Here is a 27,620-nt window from a genome sequence, read left to right on the forward strand (position 1 = left end):
ACCCAGCCCGCGACGTCTCCTGGAGGCCGAGTGTGTGCAGCAAGCTGCCCCTGTGTCGGCTCAGTTTTCCTGACGGCGGCCCTCAGCTTGGCCCTCGACGAACCTCAGAATGATTGAATGATTTCCCCAAAGTCGCACAGTGGATGGAAGAGGGCATAATCCGGGGGCCCTGCCATAAGCCGCCCCGTCCCCACCGAGCCAGCGAGCTCTGCAGGGCTGCGCGGGGCTGTGTGGCCTGTGTCGCTGGGCACTTAGGGAACGGTGTGTGACGGGTGGGGTCCCCGAGTGGCTCTGGGCCTGTTCCCCCTGCAGCATGCGGGCATTGCCTTGGTGCCCACCGCCTGCTACCCAGAGGCCTGCCTGCCGGGCCCCTGACCTCCTGAGCCTCCACATCCGTATCTGGGAAGGGACGGAGGATTTTCCACATGGCAGAGGCAAACGTGTCTGGCGCACCTGGGCACAGGAGCCCTGCGCAAACGGCCCCTTCTCTGTCCCCTTTCCTGTGGGAAACGCTCCCAGGCCTGGGGACGGTGCGCAGAGAGTGCCCTGGTGCCACTGGACAGGCCGCTCTGGTCCGTGGCGCCCTCTCACGTGATGGCCCCCAGGGGTTTCTCAGGAGCCCCCCGGAATCCCGGGTGGGGGGTGGGGGGGGTGGTCAGTGCACTCAGAGTCACAGGGCCCCGGGCGGGGGAGGGGCCCAGAGCCACGGGGGCTGGAAGGACCCTCCCAGCCTCCCAGGCCAGGGTGGAAACAGGCATTGGGGGCCTTCTGCTTTGTGTGCTCGGAGCACCAAGTTCTCGCTGCCCCGTGAGAAAGCGGTGGAGGTCGGGGGCCGTGGGGAAGGAAGGAGGTGAGGTTCCCGCTGGCAGGAGGGGCCCGGGGCTACCCGGGGGCAGCCAGGCGCCTGCTGTCCTTCCCCAGAGACGCGCACACTGCCCGGTTTCCGCCTTTGTCAGGGGTTTGCAGAAGTGGGGGGCCGGGGGCCGCCGGGCGGGGGTCCTGGCGCCAGTGGAGACAGGCCAGCCCGTGGGCGCAGCAGGAAGCACCCCTGGGCCCTAGCGCTGCCGGGAGAGCTGGGGTGGATGCAGCGGAACCAAAATTGCTGTGTCATTGCAGCGGCAGCTGTTGCCAGGGTGACGGTGAGGTTCCCACGCTTCCTCCTGGGCAGCATCGGGCTGTCAGCCGCCGCGTGGGGCGGGGCACTGTCTGTCCTGCTCTCCTTGGGTCACGTGATCCGAGCTTCCCCCCCGCCACCACCCCGCGGTGTGCTGCCGAGGTGGACCCCAGCTCCCTTTCCTTGCTGTGACCAGGCCTCGGCGCCCAGCTGCGGGTTGGGGGTCCCCAAAACAAAGTGCCTTCCTCGCAGGGGAGGGGCACGAGCTCACGCTGCCCTGTCCAGGGCTCACTCAGTGATGGGAGGTGGGTGAGAGTCAGGGGGTGTAAGCAGGGCCCTGGGGGATCCTCCTCTGAGGCCATGGGGGGGGGTCCCTGAGGGCAGAGCAGGGCTCAGCGGGGCTGGGCCCTGCCGCTCCTGTGCTGTGTGGCCTGTGGCTGGCATCGCCCCTCTCTGAGCCTCGGTTTCCTCTCTGCAAGGTGGGGGCGGGGTTCATTGGCGCCTTCCTACGGTAGGGCTGGTGGGGGGGATGCTGGCACGTGCCCCCCTGGACGCCCCCGGTTTTCCCTCCTCAGCTCAGCTCGCCCATGAACCCCGTCAGCAGCAGCGAGGACATCAAGCCCCCGCTGGGCCTCAATGGTGTCCTCAAAGTCCCGGCCCACCCCTCAGGGAACATGGCGTCCTTCACCAAGCACATCTGTGCCATCTGCGGGGACCGCTCCTCAGGTAGGCTGTCGTGGTTGCAGCGGGACTGCAGGACTGCCCCCACCGCCCCCCTGGGCAGGGCGCATTGGTGCGGGGAGGTGGGCGGCCGGCCGGGCCCAGGAGGGGGCTGCTTGGAGCTCCTCAGGCCTTACGCGCCCGACCTTCTGGTGTTTTCGCACCACAGCGATCGCGAGCGGGGGAGGCCACAGGGGGGACGGCGGTGGGCGGGGCCTGTCCCGGGGGGGGGGGGGGGGGGCCATGGCGAAGGGGGCCGGCCCGGCCTCGCGCCCCTGCACCCCGACCGCGGGGGTGGAGGAGGCCGCACGCGCCCGGGCGCCGCGCTCACGGCCCCGCTCCCCGCAGGCAAGCACTACGGCGTGTACAGCTGCGAGGGCTGCAAGGGCTTCTTCAAGCGGACGGTGCGCAAGGACCTGACCTACACCTGCCGGGACAACAAGGACTGTCTGATCGACAAGCGGCAACGCAACCGCTGCCAGTACTGCCGCTACCAGAAGTGCCTGGCCATGGGCATGAAGCGCGAAGGTAGGCCCGCCCGGCGGCGCCGTCCCCGCGGCTCCTCCCACGGCCCCGCCCCTCGCGCGCCCCGCCGCCGACCGGGCGCTCGCTCCCTCCAGGGGCCAGCCCCGTGGCTCTCCCTGGGCCCTGGGCTCGCCTGCCCTTCACCGGGCGCCTGCTGTTCACCGGGCTCTGGGCTTAGCGGGGGCCGCCTCCATCCTGCCCGCTGGCGGCTCTCAGCCCCGCGGGGGAACGCGATCAAAGCCTTTTCAGGTGCCAGTGGCCCAGGGCGTGGGCTCTGGGACCCGGGCGAGGGCCGAGGCTGCAGGTGGGAGATGGGGAGAGGGAGGGTCCTGAGGTCGTGTTGCGGCCGACTGGTAAGGGGACAGTCGGGGACGCCGTGGCGGGGACAGCGCTGATGAGGGGGCGGAGTGGAGCAGGGAGCCCCAGCCACCACGGGGGTGCCGCTGAGCCCTGCTGCATGGGGGGGGGGGGGGCGGGGCGGGCTGCCCCCCCTGCCCTGTGCCCTGTGCCCCGTGCCCCGTGCCCCGCCTCCCCCTCCCTCGGACCTCCTTCAGAGGGCGTCTCCGCCTTGGATTCGGAGCCCGTTTTATTGACAACCGTCTGTTAGGGGCAGGGGGTCGGGGCAGGTAGGGAAGGCCACCTGAGGTCATTGAAATCGTCCAGTTGTTCAGCCAGACCTGGGTCTGAGCCCTTGACCCCAACTCGCGGTGCGACCTCTGCTCGGCCCCCCAGCCGTCCATGGGCTTTGGTTTCCCCGTCTGCAGGCTTGATGACTCTTGCATCCTGGGTCGCTGTTACGTCCGCCTCTGCGCTCACTCTCGCAGCCGGCGCCTCACGGGGCTGGAGAAGTGCTGCTTGGGGTCAGGGTGCGCATCTCTGAGCTCCTCGTGGGGTCTCCAGTGGTGCCTCACCACCTAGGACCGTCCCCTGGGGTGCCTGCGGCTCTTGTCTCATTTCCCGTTTTACCCTACTCGTCCTTGTTAGGAAACTTGAGGCCCCAGCCGGGCCAGGTGGTCCTGTGGGACTTCTTCCTCGAGGCCACGAGGGCAAGCGGGACGACGGGATGTCCTGCATCTGGCACTGCTTCCGGCCCCGGGGGGGGGGGGGGGGCTTGGGAGCTCCAGCGCTGAGCTGCAGGGGCTGGCCGGGGCCTCGAGGAGTGTCTGCCCACCCACCCTTCCTCGGACAGGCAGAGGAGCTGAAGCCCAGAGGGTCCAGGGCTTGTCCGAGGCCACATGCCAGGCGGGACCCAGGCCCCTGGTGCTGTCCTCGTTCCTTTACGCTATCCAGGGGGCCGGAGGAGGTGTGCACCTGGCCCTGGTTCCTCTGGGTGCCCTTTGCAATCAGGGAGGGTTGGCCAGAGGTGGCCCGTACAGCTGTGTTCCCGGGATGGGGACTTGGGCGGGGCAGGCGCATGGTGGGTGGTGGATGAGTGTGTTCCCCGGGCGTAGGGCACTGACCAGATGGCCAGGTGCCAGTGGGCTGGGGGGAGGCTCGGGCTCCCTTGAGGACACCCCAGCACAGAGCGAGCTCGGGTCAGCGCCTGAGACCACTCACTGGCCGAGCTCAGCACTCCTGGTGCCAGGCGCCATGCTGGGCACTGGGCACGCAGCAGCGAGCCGTGGGCATGCGTCCACTGCAAGGGATTGTCACGTTACCAGGCGGGGCCCCCAGGTGTGCCCAGTGCTGGCAGGGGACACAGAGGAGGCGGTGACCCAGCTGCAGGCAGATGTCAGGCTGATGCCTTCAGAGCGCAAGGGTGTCAGGTAGACCGGGTGCCTAGCCGGAAGGGATGGCGTGTGCAGAGGCCGAGGGCATCAGCAGATACGGCATGCTGCAAGGCCTGGATGCCATTCCCGGCCCCAGAGAGTCACCCTCCGTGGGTCCCCGGGACTGCCTGCTAAATGCGGGTCTCTCTCTCAGGCCCCCTCAGCCTGAGCGTCATCAGACCCCAGCTGCCTGACCTCCTGAAGGTCTGGGAGAGAGTGGATGCTGCTGGGTCCCAGGGCTGGGGAGACCTGGTCTGACCCCCCTCCTGGCGCCCACAGTGACCGGATCTTGTGAGTGGCTGTTAGAAACAGCTGCTTCGTGCGGGGCCTCACCTGGCACCGACCCCGTCTCCACACTCACTCTAGCCCCTTTGCCCGTGGTGTGGGGATTCTGCCCTGACTTCACTCATAGAGAGAGACGGGCTGCAGGGGTGGGCACCTGGGGGGTCTCCGGGCCAGCACAGGCCGAATCCCGTCTGCAGCCGTTGTCTTGGTCCGGGGTGGCACCAGCCCGTTTGTCTCTCTCACCTGATGGATAAATCTGGTGCTTTGGGCGCATTCCCGAGGCAGCGCACGGCCCTCGAGACCTGATTTATGGGCCGTTAGATAAATACCTGATCCCGTCAGGGCCCACCTCCTCTTTGCCTCGTACTGGATTTATGAGTCACGAACGTGCGGTAAAAACCCTCCTCCGGAGCTCTCTCATGCCTCAGACGGCACTCTTACCCATGCTTTCCCGTGTGTAGCTCTGTGGCAGGGCCCAGGCCACAGCCTCACCCTTGGGAGGGGTGACCAGTGGCCGCAGTGTGGCTTTAGTGCTGGCCCCACAGGGGGCTCCACGGTCTCCCAGGCCAAGAGGCCTGTGACTGGGGGCTGGAAACTGCCCCCAGCCCCCCCCTCCCCCCCCCCCCCTCCCCCGCCCAGAACTGGTCCTGAAACAGCTCTTTTCCTGTCTGCTGCCCTGGGGACAAGGCTGCTGCAGCGGGACCGTGGGCCATAGGAGAGCGCGTAGGACGTAGGATGTGAGGTGTTGGCTTCTAGGCTGGCCCGGGCTGCGGGGCCCGTCAGTGAGGCCCTCGATCACGCCTCTGTCACGGGCGAGGGCCCAGGCGCGGGCCCAGGCAGCGCTGCCCAGTGCGGCGCGGGAGGGCGCGGTCGGGGTGGGCACGGATGGGGACTGCCCCGCCGCGTGCTGGCTGATGAGGGGCGCTGCAGGCAGGCAGATAGCATCTGTGTTGGGCAATGCCGGGGCCTGCACGCACCTGCACCACCTGGGACTCGCTCCACGGCATTCCGGGGGGGGGGAGATGCCAGCCGTCCGCCAGGCTGAGCCCGGGCCTGTCTGCTGGAGCACGCGGGGGCAGGGCTCGGGGGCCTGCTGGCGCTCCTGGTCCGATGGGGGGATCCGGCCCCCACCAGGGGTGGTGCTGTTGCAGGCTGGAGGGGTCACCCCTCTGTATGCCTCTCTGCTTCCTTCTTCTTCCTCCAGGAAGGCCTCTCCCTGTTTCCTTCCTGCCTCCCTTTGCTTTCTGTGCTCCGTCTCCCAACCCAAAGACTGGGGTGCAGAAGGGGCAGTGCCTCGTGTGTGTGTGTGTGTGTGTGTGTGTGTGTGTGTGTGTGTGCGCGCGCGCGTGTGGCTGCTCTCGAGTATAGACTCCTTGACTGTCCTGGATTGAGTCCCGAAGGAAGGGGGGAACGTGTCCTCTGAGCTAGAGAGCCCCTCCGGCAGGACACCCCCTCTCTGGGTCTCAGTGGCCCCGGCTAAAGAAGGGGCGTTGGGCCAGGCCTGCCTGTCTCTGTGCTGGAAACAGAGGAGGCGGCGGGGCTGGGTGCTGCTCCCATAGCCACCCCCTCCCCCGCCTGGCTTCCCGCCCAGCCCCCACCGCCCGCAGGGGTGCAGCGGACACAGCAGTGGGTCGGGGTGGCCCCCGCTCCCCGACCCCCATGTCAGCATCTCCCTTGATGCCTGGGACCCCGCTCTTGTCGGGTGCAGAGCCCCCCTCTCAGGCGCATGTCTAGGGGCCCCCTCTCTGGTCTTCCGAGGGCGGGGCTCAGGCCCAGGGCGGGGGCGGGGGGGGGGGGCAGGGAACGAGGCCCTGTGCTCGCAGACGCCTCCCGCCTGAGGCTCCCCGGCGCTGGCAGAACGTAAGTCAAACATGACTACGTCTAGAAGGTGACTGAGCTGGCAAAACATAAATCCCTGGGCTCCTCCCGCCCCCTCCGCCAGCTACAAATACAACCATAATATTTATAATGATGCCGCTCAGAGGTGCCGGCCCTCCACGGCTTCAAAGTGCTTCACGAAGCATTGGCTAATTAATTCGCGCCGCCCCCGCCGAGGAGGCAGGTGCCGGGGACCCCCACCCGCCGCTGCCGCCCCGGGCGCTGCCCCCACACTCGGGCCGCCCCGTCCGCCCGCCTGTGCAGTGGGAGGAAATCTGTGACCCGTGTGTGGGGAGCGTGGGGGCCGGAGGCGAGAGCGCCGCGCGGGGCCAGCCCGGGGCCAGGGCTGCGGTGCTCCCTCCGGGGCGGGGGGAAGCGGGGCCACACAGCTGGCGGGGGCAGGGCCACGGCACCCGGAGCCACCCGCTGTCCTGTGAGCTCAGCCGTGCCCCCGTGCTGCTCTGGACCTGCGTCCCCAGCTGGAAGAACGAGGCAGTTGAGCCAAAGCGCATGCCTCTCGGCTGTGTCCCAACCCTGAGGGTTTCGGATTGTGCCCAGAGCACAGGCCCCGGGGCCACCCCCCTCACCCCCCTGCCCCCCCCCCCCCCCCCCCGCTCAGGGTCTCGGGGACACGGGCCTGCCTGGACTCTGTGTCCGTCACCCCAGCTGCTGGCTGCATCAGTCCGTGCACGGTGGCAGCAGGGTGACCACAAGGAGGTGCCCTGCCCCAGCCCGGCACCTGCCACATGTTGGGGTCTGGAAGCCTGGCTGGAGAGGGCCCGGAGCACGACCGTGCCTCCTCGCCACCTGCCCGCCAGCTGGAGCTCCCCCCGCAGCCCCCACCTGCTGTCGGCCTTTGGGAAGCGCCGGCCTTGCAGAAACTCTGACTTGGGCTTCCTGCCTGGCTCCTCGGCCCAGCTGCTGTGATTTGCAGGTGCTGAGCTGGCCCCCGTCCTTGAGTCGCACTCTGTGAGTGCAAAGGCCCTCTTCCGTGCTCTGGGTCTCGGAGAGTATAGCCTCTGGCTTGGGGTTGGCTCTAAATAGCCACCCGCCAGCGTGGCAGACATTGCCTGCCCTCAGGGAGCCCCGCGGGGTGGTAGAGAGGTGTCCGTTTGGGCTGTCAGGGAACTGTGGGCTGTGCTCCGGGAACCAGGCAGGCCCGTGGGACCCTTGGGCCAGCACCGTCAGGGAGCCCTCATGCCCCCCGGGCTGGAGCGGCGAGAGAGGAACGAGGGCTCACGGATCCCCGGGGGAGGGCTGATCCCCAGGAGCCATGGCCTTGGGAAGAGGTGGCAGGTGACAGCCGAGGCTGGGCGGGGAGGCGCCAGAGCCACGGACGCCTCTTCCCGCCCTCCCCTCTCCTGCCCGTCTGTGGCATTTGCCAAACCCATCAGGAAACCAAAGGGGAGAGGACTTGGTAAGGCAGCCCGAGTTCGGGCCCTCAGAGCCAGGCAGGGGGGTGGGCTCTGGAGGTTCAAGGAGGTGGTCTCGTGACAGCTGGCATCTGTGAGACTCGGGGACGTGCTGTGCCCCACAGAGATGTCCTGAAGGGGAGAATGAGCCCATCTGAGGCCCAGGGGGCCATTGACTCAGGAAGCCCCAGGCCAGGCTGCACCTTCTGCTCTCCAGAAGACACTGCCCCAGGACGTTGGACCAGGAAAGAGGGCACTGAGCGCAGTGCCCTGAGAGTATGAGGGTGTGAGGGCAGGATGCCAGGCTGAGGTCTGCAGGGCAGGGGCTCTGAGCTGGCTTTGGGAATATAAATCAGGGACTGGTCAGCAGTGGGGAGTGGGAGACCCGGATGGCCCAAGGAAAGGCCCGCTGGAGGAGGAGGGTGTGGCCAGCATCCTCGGGAGGGCCGTGAGGCCCCCTGGCTGAGCCCCCACCTCCAGGGCTGGCCGGAAGCTGGGCAGTGGTCCAGAGGGCCTGCAGCGGTTGGAGTCAGCTGACCTCAGCTGCCTCCTCTGCAGGAGCGTGACCTGGGGGCTGCAGGTTCGGCTCCTTGCAAACGTCACTGTATTTTATCTTCGTGCTCTACCCACGGGCCCCCCAGGAGCTGGCCGTTCGCCAGGGCCTCTGGTGCTGCAGCTCAGGGTGTGATCTAGGAGCGGGACGGTGGGGGTCCGGGTCCTGCGATCCAGGAGCGGGATGGTGAGGCGAGCTGCTCGGAGTCGGGTGGTGTGGGCATCCATCCAGGTGAGGGTTCTGAGGGGCTCATGAGGTTTGTTGGGCACTTGGCTCGGCAGAGTGGCCTGCCGGGTGCAGTCATGGGGGCTGCGAGGGGCTGAGTCCGAGGACTGTGTGCCACGAGCACCGGCCCAGGTCTCAAAGCCCTCGGGTTTCTAGTAAGGGAGTGAGCTGCCTGTACCCCTGGGGTGCTGTGGGGGACCTGGGCCTGGCATGTGGGGCTCCCCCAGCCCAGGGTTATCTTCTGCCTCTTACTGGGAGCCCTCTGGGCTTGGATGTGGCCGTAAGAGGTGGGTCCAGCTCTCTCGGTCCTCGGGGCCTCCCAGGGGTCGGCCTGCCTCTGGGCTCTGCGGCGAGGGGCTGTTTCCAGGCCCTTCCTCTCAGCTTAGATGGGCCTGGGGACAAAGGTCTCCGTGCTACTGGGGACAAAGGTCTTCCTGCTTGGAAGTCCCCTCACCAAGCTCCCACTCTGTGATGGGGTCTTCAGGAAACCGAGGGCCTTGTCTGGGGGTGGGGGGGCCGAGGAGCCGGCCCTGAGGAGGTCGAGGCCACCCCAGGGGCCTGGTGGAGGGGGACCATAGGAGGGTGGGCTTGGGTGGGCTTGGGTGGGCTTGGGGGAGGCTGCTGTGACGGCATCTGGGCATTCCCGACACTCCTAGCTGGCTCAGGCTGAAACAGTGCCGTGTGGACAGCCCTTCTGGCCCCGCACCGGGCTGCAGGCTGTGACTTTTCCCTTCGGCTGACTCGTTTGCCCCAGTCCAGGGCCCTTAGTTCTCTTACCGGAGAGGAGGGGTGGAGGTGGGGGTCCCCCAGGAGCCTGCGGCAGCCCCGAGGAGCCATCTTGGGTGCTTGTGCGGCTCTGGGTGGGGTCCACAGCCTGACCCCTGGGTCCCGGCCTCTCTTGGGAAGGGCAGTTTGAGCTTCATGGACTCTGAAGTCTGAGGTCTGTAAACGCCCATCCGCACGGTGCCCTGGTGTCCTCCCTTCTGTCCACGTGGGTCTCCTTGGGGCAGTGTGCAAGTGAATGCCCGCCTCTCTGCCTCCTTCCATCGGCTTCTCTCCCTGGGCTTCCAGGGACTGGGCCATGCCCTGTCCACCCATCTGCTCAGCCCTCCAGCCCCAGGGCTGCCCCATTCCCTACCGGGCTGACCCAGGCCATCCTGGCTGATGCTCTGGGTTGGCATCCGGCTCCTGGTCTCCCCTGGGCCCCCCTTTTCTTTCTGCAGCTGGATGGGACTTTCAGAGGTGTGTGTCCTGTCCTGTCCCTTTCCTGTGGCACAGGAACTTGCCCCTGCTCCCGTGTACCCCTTGTTCCGGCTCTCCAGCTGGTGTGAGAGGCCCGTTCATCAGGAGTATCTCTGATCTGGCTCTGGGCCTTTGCACAGGCTGCCTCCTATGCCTGAACTATTACCCTGGTCTTTCGTGCCTCTTTACTTTCCTTGCCGCTTCTTCCGGGCAGCCTTCCTGCCTTTGTCTGAGCCCATCAAAACCCTTCTCGCTGCACATTAGGCTCCCTGCTGAACCATCCGTCAGCTGCACGGGAGCTGGGCCCCATGTGCCCTGGCCTGTGTATGCCTGGCCCCAGACAGGTCCTGATGTGGAATTAGCCAGACGAATTAACGAGAGGCGGGTGTGCTCTGTGAGTGTGTGTGGCAGAGACTGGGCCGTGGTCTGGCCCTCACTGGCCCTGCCGGGCGTGCTGGCTCGGGGCCGACACGGCTTGGCCCCTGGTCTGGGGGGCGGGGGGTGCTGCCCAGGGAGCCGCGGGCTGACCATGGCCTCCCTCACCCTGCAGCCGTGCAGGAGGAGAGGCAGCGGGGCAAGGACCGGAATGAGAACGAGGTGGAGTCCACCAGCAGTGCCAACGAGGACATGCCGGTGGAGAAGATTCTGGAGGCGGAGCTGGCCGTCGAGCCCAAGACCGAGACGTACGTGGACGCGAACATGGGGCTGAACCCCAACTCGGTGAGCGCCACCCCTGGCCACGTGGTCCCCCCCCTCCCCACCGGGACCGCAGGGGCCGGCGTTGCCTGGGGACCGCTGGCCCCTGGTGAGCGTTGTGGGCGAGAGGCCCCATCTGTCGTGGGCCGTGCTGACGCCCGGGACCCCACACGTGCTGTCCTGCCCCACGGGGCCTGCAGCCCGCGCTCAGCTGGGTGTCGGGGGTCCCGTATGTGCCCCCATGTGGGGTCAGGGCTGGGCCCACAGCCTGTGGCCCTGAGGTGGCACTGGCCTCTCTCCCTCCGTCCTCCGCCTGGCTCGCCGCGGCTTCCACCGTGCTGGACGGGCCCTGTTCGTCCACCCGTGCACCGCCAGGGCCCTTGCACGTGCAGCTCTCTCTGATTCCTCCTCTCGCGTCTGTCTGGGCTCAGGGGTCTCTCTTCCTGGGGCCCTTGCCCCCTGTGGCCTTCCTCCACGGCCCTGTGAAGGCGGGCCTGGCCCCAGGGCATGGCTCAGAGCTCCCTTCACGGCCCCCGGCACACGGCAGCCGGTCGCGGGGTGCGTGGTGGGTTAATTCTCCGGCCCCGGCCAGGGACCCCGCCTGCCCGCGGGTGCTCACACGCAGCCCTCACCCCGGCTACGCGTGCCCCGTGTGCTCACGAGGCCCCGGCACTGTGAGGCCACCGTGGCTGGCCACCTGGCTTCCCCAGACCCCCGCGGGGGCGCCCAGTGCCCAGGGCCACAGCCCCTGTCGGGCCTCCGCTCTGGCGCCCAGCCGGGGAGCAGGTGCACGCGGGGCCCGAAGGCAGGCGTCCGGCACTCTGCTTGTGGACCGAGCCCACCCCTCAGGGCCCCGGGATGGCGGGGGGGGGGGGCGGCTTCGAGGGGTTCACGGTGGGACAGAAGCTCCGGGACAAAATTGGGAGATAGACCAGGGGCTTCTGACGTTTTTCTTCCGTCGAGTGCAGACGTTATTAGGAACAACCAGCTGCCGCCTGCTCCCCCTGCTCTCAGAACCGGCCCGGAGCTTCGGGCCGTGCCGAGGGCTGGCCGCATTGGGGGACGCCAGCCTGCCTTCCTGTGGCTGGCCTTGTTACAGCTTCCTCTGGGTTGGTCTGGCCCCCCTTCGGACAACTCATTAGGCCCCGTCCCTCAGACAGCAGGAGGGTGGCTCACTCTGGAGTGGCACCTTTCGTGCCCTGGGGCGGGGGGGGGGGGGGGGCTGCTGCTGTCATCTCTTGGGACACGTGACCTGTGCGGCCAGGTGCAGAGGCCACTGCCCGGGAGTGGTTCAGGGGCTGCGCTGGGCCCCTCGTGGGCTCCTAGGGGGCCAACAGCCGGTGGCCAGGGAGGCTGGTTCCCTGGGCTTCCTCCAAGAGCTTTGAGGCTCCTCCACGTGCCCCCCTGCCCCACAAGGCTTCCCCGGGCCCCTCTCCACCTGACGGGGCCGGAGGCGCAGAGCCCAGCAGGGGTGGCCTCGGACAAGGGTAGCTACTGGGTGTGTCGCCCTCGTGAGCTGGGGACCCCACGCAGGCCAGCCTCTGTGCCAGTGCGGATGATGGGGGTGCTGCATGGGGACACATGTGCCCTGAGCGGAGCCTGGCCCCCGGCTTCTGGTCGATGCGGAATCTGCTGCAGGGAACGCGGGAGGGAACGCCCACCCCCACAGGCCAGCCCTGGGCAGCAGAGGGATTTTGGGGTGAGGGCAAGTATAGGGGTGTGCTGGGGGCCGTCACCCTGGGCTGGGGGTCCCGTGAGCCCCAGAAACCCTGGCTGACGCCTGTTCCTACAGCCCACATCCCCCCCCCGCTCACCCAGCCCCTCCCCACCTGGTGGCCTCTGTGACAGTTTGTCACCTGGCTTCCCGTGCAAGCCCTCAGCAGGCCTCTCCCGCGGGACCCCGGGTGTGGAGACTGCGCCTCCCTTTAGGGCAGATGGCCGCCGTCTGGGGAAGCTCCTCAGAGGAGCCTTTGCCCCTGTCAGGGGGCCCCGGCCCTCGTGGGTCCCGGAGCGACGGATTTCTGCCCCCACCCCGCCTTGCTCAGGAGCCTGGGAGGCCTGCCTGCGTTTCCTCGTCGGTGAGGATGAGCGGAGGGGTCCCTTCTGGCTGGAACTTTGCAGAAGGGGCTCTGATGCCCGCACCTGGATACCGTCTCCCAGCTGGGAGGAAGAAATGGCACGGAGGGGCCGGCACTCTCCCCCGCCCCCCGGGTCCCCCCGGCCCAGCTCCAGCTTCACACCTGCCTTTCTCTTTCCCCGACTGCGCCACAGGGTCACCGGGCCCCGCACCGAGTGCTTCAGACGGCAGCGTTTTTAGTATCTTGCGGTCCCAAATCCGTGTCTGCGGACTGGGGTCGGGTGTGGCAGGGCTGGGTCCTGCTGGGGAGGACGCCCCCTTGCCCTTGCGGGTGCCGGAGGCGTCCTTGGCTCGCGTCCTCCAGCGAGCGTCTCTCCTGCTCACCGTTCCCGTCTCTGACCCGGGTCTCCTCCGTCGTCGGCCCACCGGGGCATGCCCCCAAAGGGAGATGTAAAGTGGCCCGTCCGCACATCGGTCTTGCGGCCTTCCTCAGCCCGGGGCGGGCGCCGCGGGGGGGGGTGGGGGGACCTGGTCCGGGCCTCGATCCCAGCAGGGCGCTCACTGTGTGCCCCTCCCCCCGCCCAGCCCAACGACCCCGTCACCAACATCTGCCAGGCGGCGGACAAGCAGCTCTTTACCCTGGTCGAGTGGGCCAAGCGGATCCCGCACTTCTCAGAGCTGCCCCTGGACGACCAGGTCATCCTGCTGAGGGCAGGTAAGTGGCCGGTCTGGTCGGGGCTGGGGAAGGCATCGGAGGGGAGAGGGCATGGGCCTTGGGGCCCCGTGGTTGGGCCAGACCCTGGGACGCCCCATCCTCCCGCAGCGTGGGGCTCCCTGCCCCGTCTGGCCTCGCTCCGCCCTCCCGAAGGAGGTATTGGGTTTGGGGGTCTCTAAGTGGCCTTCTGAGAGGTAAAGTGCCGTCTGGGGACCTCTGGAGAGGGTGAGGGGACTGTGACTGTCACGGGCTGCCCCGGTGAGGGGGTTGTGTGTGTGTCCTGCCCTCTCCCCACACCGAGGCCTCAGCTCCTTCTCTGGGTGGGGGTTGCGATGCCGGCAGGTGGGTGGGAGCGTCGGCACCGGGGTTCGGCTCGGGCCCAGTTCTGACACGTGATGGGCGTGCCGTTTTCTGCCGGTTTCTGCCGTGAGACTAGGGTCCTCAGGGCAAGTTCCTGCCAGAGGGACAGCAGGGACGGGGGAACCAGCTATGCTGGGCCTTCCTTCAGAGGGTGCTGGCAGGGGCACCCCAACCCCCCGCCAGCCTCCTGCCCCACCTGGCTACCTGAACGTGCTGGGTGGTGCTGTGTCCACCGGCTGAGGCCGTACCCCGACCCCGGCCGTGCCCCCAGCTGGGCGCTGAGGGAATGGCAGAGGGCAGCCGGGCCCAGAGGTAGGAGGGGGACCAGGCAGGCCCCGCGGGGCATCAGGGAGAGCAGAGTGACTCCCGAGTGATCCCACGGTGTCAGGGCTAGGGCCGGCTGGGGAGGACAGGTGCTCTTGGGGCCAGTTCTGCCCCCAGCCTGGCGGGGAGGGGAGGGGCGCCTTCTCCAAGAGCTCCCACTCTAGTTGGGGCATAAAACCCAACACCCAGAGCCATCAGGGGAAGGTGGGCAGAGGCCCACGTTCTTGACCTGACTCACTGTGGTGGGGTAACCCCTGCTGTGCCTCAGTTTCCCCTTCTGTAAAACGGGGCTACTCCTGGTTTTGTTGTAGGATCGTAGTCAGTATTGAACGGGATGGTCTACGTGATCCCGTCTGCCACGGAGCCCGGAGCCTTCCGAGCCCTTGGCAGTGTGGCTGTGAATTTCGCTGTCCTTGGGGAAGAGGCTCCGGGCTTCCCAGTTCCACAGGAGTCAGTGAGAACCAAGCACAGAAATTGTTTCCATTTCAACATTTTCTTCCGTACCTTTTCCTGACCCGAGATACCTGCTCTGGTCTGTCTGCGCTGGGAACTCATGTAAAGAGAGGGTCCGGTTTGTCTGAGGCTCAGCCTTATTTCACTTTGATAATGTACTATTTGGTGGTGCCCCAGGTGGCACACGTTAACGCGAGAGTTCGCTGCTGAGACGAGGTTCGCGGAAGCAGCTCCAGGGTCGCCCCGGAGAGAGTCCCCCACATCCTCCGTGGCTTGCGCACCCTTGTGGGAAGAGACTTCTCTGGGCACATGAGTTTGGGAGCACCTGGTTAAACAGAGCCAAATCGGGTGCTGTGTGCAGGACTTCTCAGGGCCTTTATTGCCCCAGTTGGCACCGTAGAAGAAAGAGGCATTTCCCAAACATAGGTGCTTGGGAACCTCGTTCCTGTGGCACGCTCATGTAGGGGTTCCCCGGACCCCACTTTGGGATGGTCCTGTGATAGAGCGTGCCGCCTGTGGATGGCAGCCCCATGGGGGGGAGGGGTGGCCCCGGGGCCCGGACCCAGCCGCGTGACCCTGAGCCCTCCTCCCCCCAGGCTGGAACGAGCTGCTCATCGCCTCCTTCTCCCACCGGTCCATCGCCGTGAAGGACGGGATCCTCCTGGCCACCGGGCTGCACGTCCACCGGAACAGCGCCCACAGCGCCGGGGTGGGCGCTATCTTTGACAGGTGGGGCCCCCGGCCCACATTCCCGCCCCGCTTAGCGTGGGTTCCGTTCACGTGGGTTTCAGATGTGGACACGGAAGTGTAGGGGCGAAGGTTCACGTCTCCCTAAGTCCGTCAGCGAGGGGCATCCAACAGCCGCAGCCTGAACGTTTTGATTTATTTCCTCCCGGCTCTCTTTATTTTATTAAAAAATTTTTTTCTAACGTTTATTCATTTTTGAGAGAGATTGGGAGGGAGAGAGAGAGAGGGAGAACGAGCAGGGGAGGGGCAGAGAGAGAGAGGGAGACACAGAATCCGAAACAGGCTCCAGGCTCTGAGCCATCAGCCCAGAGCCCGACGCGGGGCTCGAACTCCCGGACCGCGAGATCGTGACCTGGCTGAAGTCGGACGCTCAACCGACTGTGCCACCCAGGCGCCCCAACACTTATTTATTTTTGAGAGAGAGAGAGACAGAGGGCAAGCAGGGGAGGGGCAGAGAGAAAACGAGACACAGAATCGGAAGCAGGCTCCGGGCTCCGAGCTGTCCGCACAGAGCCCAACGCGGGGCTCGAACCCACGAACTATGAGATCATGACCCGAGCCGAAGTCGGACGCTCAACCGACCGATCCACCCAGGGGTCCCCTCCTGGCTCTCTTTAAACGCCTGTGCTGGGGAGGGAGCACTGCACTTTCTGAAAAGGAGGAGTCACCGTTCTACAGCAGCTGCTGTGTTCTTAACACGTCGAAGCCCGAGAGCGCCCGGCCGTGTTGGCGGCTGCTCCTTCGCCTCCCGGGACCCCTGCGCTCCGTAGCATACACGCAGGGAGGCCGCGCTGGCAGGGGTGGGGGAACCCCGCGCCTGCAGTCTAGTGGCTCCACACACACAGCTCCCTTGTGCTCCACCCGGCAGGGTGGACAGGAGCTGCCCGTCCCCGGCTGCAGGCACCTGGGTGTCTGCTTGGGCCAGCTGCAGGGGAAGGGCTGGGACAGACGTCGTAGGGTCCCTGGGGCGGGGAACGCAGCACGGGAGCAGTGAGGGAAGGTGGTGGCAGGGCTCCCAGGGAGCCCGAGTATGGGAGCCCTGAAGTCAGAGGTGAGCGGGGCCCCCCGGCCGTCACCCACGGGAGAATAAACGCAGGAACCACGCTGCCCTGTAGGGCAGTTCTGGTAGGACCAAGAAGTCGGCCCTCGAGCTCCCCGGGATGTGTCAAGTGCAAACGGGCTGTGGCCACGTACCCTGGCAAGTGCTGGTTTAAACAGCATATAGGTGTGTCTTTGCTGCAGGACTTCTCAGGGCCTTTAACAGGCTGACGTACAAGGTGCCAGCAAAGGCGGCTGCGGGGTGCAACCATTGTCCACAGAGGCCTTCTTTAGAGGGGATAGCCTGCTGGGATCTGCTTTGCTTTAGGAATGCAGCCCCAACCGTGCACCCAGCCACCAGTTCTGTGTCACAGCTGCTAGAGAGGTGACAGCGACAGAGGCGTGGGGCTGTACCCCGAGTGGGCCCAGAGCGGCATCAGAAGGAATCCGCTCCTCCTTGCCCTTCGAGCGAATGGAACGGGTGACCCCTGCCTCAGGGCCCCACTGGCCGCAGCAGAGGTGGTGGGGCGTCTAAGCGACTGTCCCCTCCCACTCTGTCCCCGAGGCTCCCTGGGATCTTCCCCTCTCCAGCCCGCAGACCCTTGGGGGCTCCCCGGCTCCTCAGGGTGATCATCCAGGTTCTTCCCAGGCCACGGTCCTTGGTCCCCTGTGGCCCAGCCTCGCCAGCCACTTGCCACTTCTTGGACACGGCCGTCGAGTTGTGGGGGCCAGTGAGCAGGCCGACGAGGTCGGGGAGCACAGGCAGCCCGGAGACCCAGGAGCCCGCTGCCCGCAGGGGTGGGCCAGCTGAGGTTGGGTCGGGGCTCGCCCTGTGACAGGTGGCATGGCTTGGTCTGGAGGTGAAGCCCCCTCGGGCAGCTGGGAAGGAGCAAGGGGGGCCACGTCTGGGGGACCCGCAGGAGCGGTGTGGGTGCCGTGCACCACGGCCCTGCTTCGAGCCGTGGGGAGCCGTGGCGGCGGACTCTTTCCACCGTGTCCCGGTCCCTGGCTCCCTTCGGTGCCGCTGTCACAGGTCCCTTCCTGGCACATCCCACCTGCCGACCGTCCTGAGAAAGGAAAGGGAGCCTCCCGTCTCCGGGTGGGACCACACGCGGGGCACGGGGGACGTCAGGCCCCGGCCGGGCGGCTTCTGGGTTTGGCCCGGCCGTTCTCGGCTGTGCCCGGCGTCCACGCCGCTTCCCGAGCGAGTCCTCTGGGGAAGCCGCGGGGGTCCCCGGCGAGGCCACGGCCTGACTGGGACCGCGGTGCCGCGTCCTCCGCAGGGTGCTGACGGAGCTCGTGTCCAAGATGCGGGACATGCAGATGGACAAGACGGAGCTGGGCTGCCTGCGCGCCATCGTCCTCTTCAACCCCGGTACGGCCCCCCTGGCACGCCCCGGGCGCTCGCGGCCCATTGCTCGTGGCCTCCTCGCTGGCGGAGCGGCCACGCCGCCTTCTTCTCGTGGCTCTCGTGAGCGTGAGAACGTGGCGGCCTCCGCGGGCAGTGGGGCTCAGTGACTCGCGCTCCAACTTCGCGGTGCGGTGGGGCCTGTGGCCGAGCCCTCTGAGCCCCGCGTCCGCGGCGTGGCACCACCGGCCGCCAGAATCCCGGTCGCTGGAAGCGGCAGTGTCTTCGTGAACTTCTAGTAGGGAAGGTCTGGAGCCCGGAAGGTCTGCTAGGGGCGGGTGGGGACGCAGGGGGGCAGGCTCGGGGCCGCCGCGGGCTTCTAGGGAGAGGTGGGCGAGCTGGCCGGGCCGTGGTGAAGGCGGGGGCGGGGGTGGGGGCGGGGGTGGGGGGGGGGGGTTAGCGGGCCCCCCTGCCTTCCTGCCTTGCGGCCGCTCCAGTGCTGAGGGATCCGCCTGTGGATCCGTGAACGTCTCCTTTAGGGGAGACCCCATTTCTGTGGGGCATTTTGTCCCCCAGATTTATGCTCTAAGCCTGTGATCCTGCCAGCGTGGGAGGCCGGGCCACACATCTCGGCCCCGCCCGGGTGGGGTCCCCGTTCAAGTTGTGCATGGCCCGGCCGCTGGTGCCCCTTCGCTGTCCGAGTCCTGGGTGGGGGGCTGCTGGGGACAGGAAGGAGATGGCTGGAGCTGGGGCCTCCTCAGGGCCTGGGGGCGCTGAGCTAAGGAGAAGCCTGGCGCGTCCCCGAGAGGCCCAGGACCCCAGGCCTCCTGCGGCATTCAAGCCGGGCCTCGGCGCACCTGCCGGGATGTCAGGCTGCAGGGGCAGTGCTGCTGTGAGCGCCCCCCGACCTGGGGCCCAGAGGCGACCCGACGGCGGGCCCGTCCCGTGGCTGAGCCGCTGTGGGGCCGCGGCGGCTTCAGACGGCAGCAAGCGGGCAGTGGTGGGCTCCAGCCTCCGGCCCCCAAGCCATCAGGTGGGACCACACTTGGCTGGGACCAGACCCGGGGCCTCGTGAACCCTAGCGCGATACCACCAAGGGCTGGCTGCTGCGGGGAGAGAGGGGCACGTCGGACGTTGGCTTGTTGGGCCTTGGGAAGCCCCGGGAGACAAGGAGGCAGAGAGGACGCTGGACGGAACTGCCTGGCCCGGTGGGCTCCGACTGGTTCCGGGAGCCCCACGACGCTCACCCAGCTGAGCCCTGGCCCGCCCCGTGCGCCTCAGATCCCACCGGCGGGCCCTGGAGGCTTTGGTGGCTGTGGTCCCGGGCATCGCCGTCCACGGGCAGAGCCCCTTCCGGACCGGGCTCCCACCCTCAGGGTCCCAGGACTCGGGGGGGGGGGGGGCGGCTGTTTCTGGGGTGTTGCTGGGGTGAAGGTTCGGAGCTTTCATCCACCTCAAAGGAACGGAGTCCCAAGTGCAGCAACGGTGGGACATCAGCCTAGTTGCCACGGTAACCAGTGGGGGGGGGAGGGCGGTCCCCTTGCGTCTGAGCCCCAATGGGGAAGCTGTGTCGCGAAGTCCAGGGATGAGTCTGCGGTCCCGTGGCCAGCAAATGGCAAGTCGGGACCCAGAGCCCACCCGCAGCTGCCGGCCTCGTCCGAGCGGGGAGCTCGCCTGAGTGCCGGGGTGTCCCGTGCAGCCTCCCGGGCCAAGGCCTCTGACCCGCAGCCCCTTCCCCTGCAGACTCCAAGGGGCTCTCGAACCCGGCGGAGGTGGAGGCCCTGCGGGAGAAGGTCTACGCGTCCCTGGAGGCATACTGCAAGCACAAATACCCTGAGCAGCCGGGAAGGTGAGCCCGCGGCCCCGGCCCCCTGCCCCGGGGGCCCTCGGGGCCTCAGTGCAGACCCCCCAGCCCCAGGCCGGACGGCCGCCCGCTCTCCCGCACGGCTGTGGGAATTAGAAGGCGGCACCGCCTCCGTCAGGGAAGGTGTGTGGAGGGCGGGGACCCCGCGGATGCGCTGACACACCCCTGCAACTCACCGGAAACGGTGCGCACGCGGCAGGTGCTGGTCTCCGTGGGGGGTGAAAACGAAGCCAGCAGTCTCCTCCGCCCCTGAAGGGAACCCCTAGAGGCGGGGCCTTTGCGTGCTAGCCCCCAGCAGGGACGGGGGCCAGCGCAGAGCGGGTGCTTCCTAAATAAACGTGTTCAGAGTTTGCCTCCCACCTGACCGGGGGGGGGGGGGGGGGGGCACCGGAAGGGCTGGGCCTCATTTCTGGGTCCGCGGTGCCAGACGCACAGGAGGTGGCTTGGTGCTGCCGTGTCTGTCGTCCTCCTCTAGCCCCTTCCTCCGAAAGGGCCTCTCCTAGCAGGGCGCGTGCCCCCAGCCCCGGACACCAGACCTCCCTCTCCCCCGCCCGCCCCGCGGTGCCCGCTGGCCCGCGCACCCGACTGTGCCCCGCTCCCTCCCGGCCTCATCTGCTTTGGTTGAAACTGAAACGTCCCGGGGAGGATGGAGGGCAGGCCTGCTTGTTTTTCCTGGCTGCACGCCGCAGCCCATCTCGCCAGCTCAGCAGAAAACCGCTTTCTCTGGCCCCGGTCCAGCCTCTATGCTGCGTTTTTGCCTTTAAAACGTGGGTTGCATGGCAGCCAACCCCAGGGCTTTCTCCCCTGAAATACAGATGCTGTGAATAGTTAACGAGGCCCCGCAGCCCCTCGAGGGTCCGTGTGGTTGCTCGGGGGGGGGGGGGCAGCTGTGGACATCCCCGGAGGGGACAGGGCACTATCCTTGGTGGCAGAGCAGCTAAGCCTGGTGTCCCTCCTCCAAGAGCCCCAGCCTTCCCCCTTCCCTCCCCCAGTCAGTCTGCCCCTCCCCACCCCCAGGGGCCGGGCAGGGCCTGGGGATCATGCCTCTGGCCCGGCTCCAATAGAGCTATTTCTGGGGAAGGGGTGGGTGTTGGCATGGAGCACCCGGGATGCCAGCGCTTCATGGGGTGAGGCTTGCTCGAGCACAGACCTGCTGCCTGGCCCACGAACGGCCCCACCTTAGTCTCCCCGCTGTGGCCAAAGGCACTGCTGATACTCAGATCCGGTTTCGTAGCTCTCTCCCCGACTTAAAATCCTGCTGTGGCTCCCTATTGCCCTTGGAGAGAGAGAACCCACATATTTTAGCTTTCCCGTAATGCCCGACTCAGCCTGCGCCAGCCCAGCCACTGCCTGGCCCTGACTCTTCATCCCAGGTCTCTCTTACCTGGATCTTCCTTCGGGGTCTTTGTGTCCACCCTGCCTGTTCCCGCCCCCAGGCCCTGGCCGGCTAAGCGGCCCCACCTCCCCCTCGGGCTCAGCACCGGTGGGCGGTGGGCGCAGGACCAACCTGGGTCCTGTTCCCAGGCGCCCAGCAGGCGGCCACTGGCGCGGGGGGGGGGGGGGGGGGGGGGAAGGGGGAGGGGGGAAGGGGGAGGGTCGCCTGCTTCCTCTTCCACGGGCCCTCCCACAGGTTCGCCAAGCTGCTGCTGCGCCTTCCTGCTCTGCGCTCCATCGGCCTCAAGTGCCTGGAACACCTTTTTTTCTTCAAACTCATCGGGGACACGCCCATCGACACCTTCCTCATGGAGATGCTGGAAGCTCCACACCAAATGACTTAGGCCCGCGGCCCGTCCTTCGCGCCCGCCCGCCCGCGCCCCCCCCCCCCCCCAGGCCTGGCCACCCCTCCTCCTGGCCGCCAGCTGCTCGTCCCGGCTGAGCCCCATCCCCGCCCCTTCTCCGCCTGGCCTGTTCGAAGTGGGGGCGCGGCCTGCTAAGCCTAAGAGTTGCCGACGCCTCCTTACGTTCAGGGCAGCGCGGCTCACCCGGCCGCCGGCCTGCCCTGGAGCTGTAGCGGCCGCTGGTGATTGGAACATCCCGCGCCACCCTCCTGTGTCTGCAGTGGCCCCTTCGCCGCCTGTCAGGTGCCCCCCAGCCAGCGCGCCCTGCCCAGCGTCAGTGGCGGGGTGCCAACGACCCCACCTGCACCGTCCCCACCCCGGGACACTTGAGAGGGGCTCAGGGGCCCTGGGCTCCCCTTCCCTCGCGGGGACGGGCCAGCAGCCCCTTCCCAAAGATGGCTTGCAACTTCGCCCCCGAGCCGACCGGAACGGGAACTGACCTCCGTGCAGGGTTCTGGGGCCAGCTCAAGGCTGCCAGGACTGGGGTCTCCCACCTTCCCACCTCGGTTTTCTCTCTGCATCACCCTCGTTTCAGTTTCTTCGCTCGCACAGCCCCGTCCGACCCAGGGTAGCCAGACCCAGTGCGTGGCCCGTCCTCCGTTCTGCCTTCTGTTTCGGCCTGTGAGGAGGGGCGGGCTTGCGCCCGGTTCCTGGAGGGCGAGCCCGCTTCCCGGCCTTCCTAGAAGTCCCGGCCACGCTGGTGTGACTCAGCTGACCTCGCGGGCAGAGATGGCCTCCGGGGAGGCCCGCAGGGGTGGGAGGAGGGGAGGCCCGCAGGGGTGGGGGGGCATGGAGAGCCAGAGGCCCGGCAGGACGGTGGGGCTGCTTCCTGGAGCTGCTGGGAGAGAGGCCCCCTGTGCTGGCTGGCTGTTGTGTGTCGGAACCTCTTGGAATCGGGGACGTCGCGTGCCAGCGTCCTCGGGCCTGTGGCTAGATGCCGCTCGGGGACAGCCAGCCCGGCTGCTGTCTTGTCTGGGCAACAGCCTTATGTGGGGCTCCATCGGACACCTGCTCCGGCTCATGGCTCCCCAATCCAGCCCAGCACCTGTTTCCGTAGCATCTCTGCCCACCCGGGCAGGGGCGCTGCCTCCTGGGTGGTGGTGGGGGGGGGCACGCTCCGAGCTCCGGGGGTGCAGGGGCTCTCTCAGGTTGAACCGGCTTCTTTTGCACTGTAATGCCCTCCCTTTGGTCTGAGTACTTTGCATTCTCATCCCTCATCCTCCATGAACCCAGCGTTTGTCACTAGTGGGGGCCTGAGCAGGGATGTGGGGTGAGGGGATGCAGACGGCTCCTGCCCTCTCGGCCCTTGAGGGGATGACCTGTACCCTGGGGGGGGGGGGGGTCCTGAGGCAGGATGCGCGGAGAGGCAGGCCTGCTGGCCCTCAGGCCTCCGTGGGGAAAGTAGCTGTGGCTCTCTTCCTTCCAGAGTCCCCGGCCAAGCCGGAAAGCGAGGCTCCGGGCAGAGGCTCTGAGGTGGCACAAAACCCTCCTTTCTCCACCGTCCACCCCGTTCATCACGTGGGGAGGTGTCCCCTGCCGGGCGGGCGGCAGAGGCGGGGTGTGCTGGGGCCTGCCCAGCTCCCAGACGCTCCCCCAAATCCCAGCAGCCTTTGGGGGCTCCATTATGACCAGCAGCGACGCAGGGACTCTTGGGGACTGCCTCGCGGGGTCCCCGGTGGTGGAAATAAATGGTAGACTGCCCCTCGCCCAGCATCCCTGGTGCCTTGTGCACCCGGTCCTCCCCACCCCGCCCCCTCGGGCACGTGGGAACGTCATCGTTCTGGGCCCCGGGGTCCCCGGCTGTTAGTCCGTAAAGCACTGAGGCCCCCGGGCTCCCGCCACCTCGACAGCCAGAAACCCCCAGCCCCTCTGCGCCCCGCCCCCCCACAGCCCGCAGGCACAGCGTCCCAGGCCCTTGGGCTGCCCTTCCCTTCCATCTGTCTGCTGTCCTTGTCATCCATCCTGTGCTGTTTGAGAAGGCGGTAGATGGGGAGACGGCCCGTTGCTCAGTAGAGAGGTAGGATTTTTATGTGACCAGACCTTTAATAGTATTACCAATCTGGTTCCATTAAGGTGATTTTTTTGTAATTATTATTATTATTATTATTATTATTATTTTGGTGGGACAATCTTTAATTTTCTAAAGATAGCACTAACATCAGCTCGTTAGCCACCTCTTGTCCGTCCCGCCTCGGCCGGGCCGACGCCGCCCGGGCCCCGGCCTGCAGGTGCCTCCGCGCACTTGCTCCGCGGACTCACTGCCCTGCTTTGACATGCAGACGGGGTTCCCACAGCAGAGGAGCCCAGATGACCGCGTCCCGCATCTGCAAGGTGTCCGCAAAGCCAGGCTCTGGCTTGCCCCCCCCCCCCCCACCAGCCCCCGTCAAGTGTCTCCTTGGAAGCCAGTCTGCCCTTGTCACCTGGAAACACACGGTCTCTGGGGGAAGATGGCCCCACGCCCTCGGCTTTCCAAGTCTCGGCGTTCCTAGAGGACTCGGGCCGGCGGCAAGCATGGGGTGCCACGGCAGGGCTCCCTCCTCTGCGGGGGGCCCCTAGGAGGGCCCGGCCGGACGTGCAGCCAGTGGGTAATCAGCTGATGTTGTCCCCATCACGGAATTCGGGCGCGTGGCCTGGTCCCTGCCCTCGCAGGGGTGTGGTGTAAAACGTCCGTGCTGTACAGAGAGGAACTGCGTGGAGCCACACGCCGTCGACACGCAGCACACGCGTAGCAGTTACCAGCGTTTTGTTTTCATTTTTAATGCAGACTTTCCCCCTCCTCCCGTGTTCCTGTACATTTGCTTCATGTGAGCAAGTAATAAGGACCCCTCCTTTGGTGAAATCCGGGTTCGAATGAATATGTCAAGGCAAGGAGTGCATCTATTTTAAGATGCTTTGGAGCAAGCAGCTTCATCAGCCCCCGATTCTTAGCCATGCCTTAGCTGGGACGCGTAGCTAACGCTTTAGAGAGGTTGACAAGTACACACAGAGATAAAATGTCTAAAGCATCGGGAAAGGTAAAAAAAAAAAAAAAAAAATCTATTTTTGTACAAATGTAATTTTATCCCTCATGTATACTTGGATGATGGGGGGGTGGGACCTGTTTTGTTTCTGCTTCTGGACACGGAGGCGAGAGCTTCCCCGTGAAGCCTGGGGCGCGGCGCACGGGCTTTGTACCAACCGCTGCGCGCAGACGTCCCCCTCGGGCGGGGGTGGGCCCGAGACGTTCAAGGGTTTTCTTTCCCTTCCGAGAGGTGTTTAAAGCCTTGCGCTGTCCCGCCCCCGTTGCCAGCCAGCCTTCCCGAGACTCTGTTTGGCTGTGAACTTCCTTCCCTGCGTGATTGTTCTCTGAACACCGCCACCGCAGGTGCCGGGCACGGACGAACAACGGTGTCAGAACGTGGAAAGAAACACAGAAAAACTGAGAGGAGAAACAAAATATGAGCGTTTAAAAATACATCCCCATTCGGTTCTCATTTGTTCTGGGGGCGGGGAGGGGGGGGCGGGGAGGCCTCCCGCTTTGGGTCTGGAAGTTGGCCGCGCGAGGGGCGAGCAGGGCCTCCGGCTGCCGCGGTTGGGGGGGGGGGGCGGGGCCTTCCCGGGTCTGCTCGGCTCCGGAGCCCCCCCGGGGCCGGGCCACAGGTCCGAGAGGGGTCCCCCCCACATCCGTGGGCACCGGGCAAGCGGCCACCTGCCTTGCCCCAGGCTGCCCGAGCCCGAACGGGGGAGCGGTCCACACACAGGCCACAAAACGAAGGAGGTCACCTCGCTGCCCCGTTAATAACGAGGTGATGACACCCCGTCTGCTGCGTCCCGTGTGATAAATGCTCTTCGCGTCCACGCTGCCTGCGGGCCGGGCCAGGCCGCGGTTTGGAGGTGGTGCCTGTGCCCTCCCGTGTGCCCTCTGTCCAGCAGGCACCTTCCCAGGGAGGCTCTGCCAGCCCTGAGGGCGGGGTCCTGCTCTGTGGCACCAGACAGCTGGCCCGAGGGTGAGGGCAGCTCTCCGCCGGAACGCGTGCAGCGACAACAGGCCGGGGGCTCCCCTTTCGTTACCGTCCCCCCCTCCCCGAATGTGCTCACACACACACGTGCACACAAACGACACGCGAGCACACAACGTGCGTGCGTTCACCCATGTGTGCACGTGCACAACTGGCCCCCCACAAGACACATACCCACAAGACACGGGTGTGCACGCACACGTACGTTCCCACAGTGCACACAGGACACGCACACACCCACACACAGGTGCAAGGACCTCAGTAGCCCCAGGACGTGCGAGGCGGTCCCAGCGGGAGCGGCTCACCCGCCTTCTCCCCCCTGGGGCTTATTGGCCAGGCGGCCACACGGCCACCTCGAGTCGCTCCCCAGGCCCCAGGGCTGGGTCGGGGGCACCCGTGGGACTAGAGCGAGTGACGACGTGGTTTGATGTCAGTTTAAGACGCCTGTCAGGCCTGCTGCTCCCTCCGTGTACCCTCCCCTGGGTCAAGGCCTTGGCCTCGCCCGCGGGAGCTCAGCCAGGACAACCTCAGCCTGGAAGGGGGCGGGCATGGGGAGCCCCACCTCTCCCCGCAGCACAGCCACCCCGCTCTGGCCTCGCGGGGACTGGCCCACGCTCTGTTCCTGTCAAAAGCACGTATATTCCAGCCACGGGGGGCCGCTTCCTTGGTCTGGAGGCAGGGTCAGTCCTGGGAGGGCCTGGGGAATTGGGAGGGTTCCTCCCTGCTGACGGACCCCTTGGTCCTACCTTCCACGCGACCAAACCCACTGTTGAGCGGCAGTCGTGTACCCGGAGCAGGTGCCAGCCCGGCTCTGGACGAGGCCCTCGGGAGTGGTCGTGTGGGGAGGGCTCCTGTGGGCTGGGAGGGCCCCAGGTGTAAATGTCCCCGTCCGAGAGCGGCCCGGACAGCTGCAGAGCCAGGAGGGGCCTCGAGGGTCCTTTGCGGGAGACCAGGGAAGCAGTATTCCCCAGGCCCTGCGCTGGTGCTCGCAGGGCAGACCTGTGTGTTCCTAATGAGCCGGGGTGGGGGTGGGGGGGGCGCTCCAGGCCGGGGCCGAGCTGCTTGGCCCTGTCAGTCTGAGTCAGTCCCGGGTGGCCAGGGGCCTGAGATGACCTCTGTGGGGGCCACCCTGCCCCAGCCCAGGGTCCTCCCAAGTGTTCTCCAGGACGCAGGCTCTGGGGAGCACACCCGGGACAGCGTGCTTACCCACCCCCCATCCCGGTGAGGGAGCACAGAGGAGTCAGGCGGAAGGATGGGGCCAGGAGGCAAGTGAGTGCGGGTGGGCAAGGTTCTGACACCAACTTCCTGCGGTGAGCAGGGGCCCTGGTGACCCCCCGGAGCGGGAGCACCGCTGTGTGCTATTGAGTTTCCAGCAGTCTAGCAGAGGCCCTGGGCTCCGCATGGGCCCACACAGCACGGCCGCCTGGCCTCGGGCCTCCCTGCTGCCTCCAGCTGCCTCCGTGACACCTGCCTGGGGCCGTCACCTGGACCAGAGATGCTGGGCTTGATAGGTTTGCCACCAGCGGGATCGGTCCAGCAGGGCGTGGGGTTGGTAACGGGAGAGGTGAGCGTGGGGCAGGGGGATTTGGAGGGACGGTGCTGAGCACTCACTCTCTAGTGACAGGAAGGGGCTGGCCCTGCCATCAGGAAGCAAGGGAGGATGGGAAATGGGGGGGGTGGCGGCTGCAGGGGAGAGACCCTGCCTAGGACACACATGACAGGAGCTGGTGCCATCGCTGGGCATGAGGACGGCAGCATCCAGTGACAGGAACCCCTCGGAGCTGGTCAGGGAAGTTGTGGGGACCTCAGGCAGCAAGGTGCTGGAGCTCGGGAGGGGAGACCATGTGAAGATCTCAGTCCCCAGCCCCTAGTGCCCAAACGGTCCCATCTGTCCCTAAACTCAAGGGCTGCTGGGGACCTTGTATCCTGGGAGTGTCGGAATATCGCCATCGCGTCGTTTCCAGCCGCCCTCCAGCCGCCGGGCCCAGGGCACCCAGGTCAGCCTCCCTGACGCATGCAGAGCCCCTGGGGAGTCCTCTGGGGGTGGGGGGAGCCCCCTCGGGAAGCCAGACCCCAACCCCTGGCGCCCGGGTGCCCGAGGCACAGAGCGGCACTGCCCTCTGCTGGAGGCGCCGGGGCAGAGCTCACCCTGCCTCCTCCGCTCCCTTCTTGTCCCATCCGTCCCTCAGCGGGCGCCCCTGCAGCCCCTACCCGTGGCGGCTCCTAATTCTCTGTGCATCAGCGTCCCCAGGAGCCGGCTCCCAGCCCCCGAGCCCATAAATGTGACGGTCTGGGGTGGAGCCGGCACATGTGCCTTGTGGACACGCCCAGCGGGGGCCCAGGCAGCCCAACCACTGTGTGCTCCGCCTGGACCTCGGTTCCCCGCCCCCACCCCCCACAATGAAGGCAAAAGGCCTCACACCCCAGAACTGTGATGTG

General features: G+C 66.9%; 1 protein-coding gene across 7 annotated transcripts in view; it reads left to right on the forward strand.

Annotated features, from left to right (window-relative positions):
* The window catches only part of RXRA (retinoid X receptor alpha), a 96,525-nt gene extending 71,886 nt beyond the window's left edge, over window positions 1-24,639 (forward strand). For 6 of the 7 annotated variants that reach the window (XM_086684453.1, XM_086684452.1, XM_086684455.1 and 3 more), the window contains exons 3-10: window positions 1,690-1,840; window positions 2,183-2,362; window positions 10,274-10,443; window positions 13,082-13,211; window positions 14,945-15,077; window positions 17,417-17,508; window positions 19,225-19,330; window positions 20,976-24,639. In XM_086684453.1, coding sequence (XP_086540579.1) covers window positions 1,690-1,840; window positions 2,183-2,362; window positions 10,274-10,443; window positions 13,082-13,211; window positions 14,945-15,077; window positions 17,417-17,508; window positions 19,225-19,330; window positions 20,976-21,123 — 1,110 coding nt within the window. In that variant the 3' untranslated portion in view covers window positions 21,124-24,639. The remainder of the gene's footprint in view (window positions 1-1,689; window positions 1,841-2,182; window positions 2,363-10,273; window positions 10,444-13,081; window positions 13,212-14,944; window positions 15,078-17,416; window positions 17,509-19,224; window positions 19,331-20,975) is intronic. The other variant, XR_015243191.1, reaches the window with a different exon arrangement.
* Window positions 24,640-27,620: the final 2,981 nt, after the last annotated feature.

The sequence above is a fragment of the Puma concolor genome, chromosome D4, assembly GCF_028749965.1.
Source record: "Puma concolor isolate L17-30 chromosome D4, mPumCon1.1.hap2, whole genome shotgun sequence".
NCBI classification, from domain to species: Eukaryota; Metazoa; Chordata; class Mammalia; order Carnivora; family Felidae; genus Puma; species Puma concolor.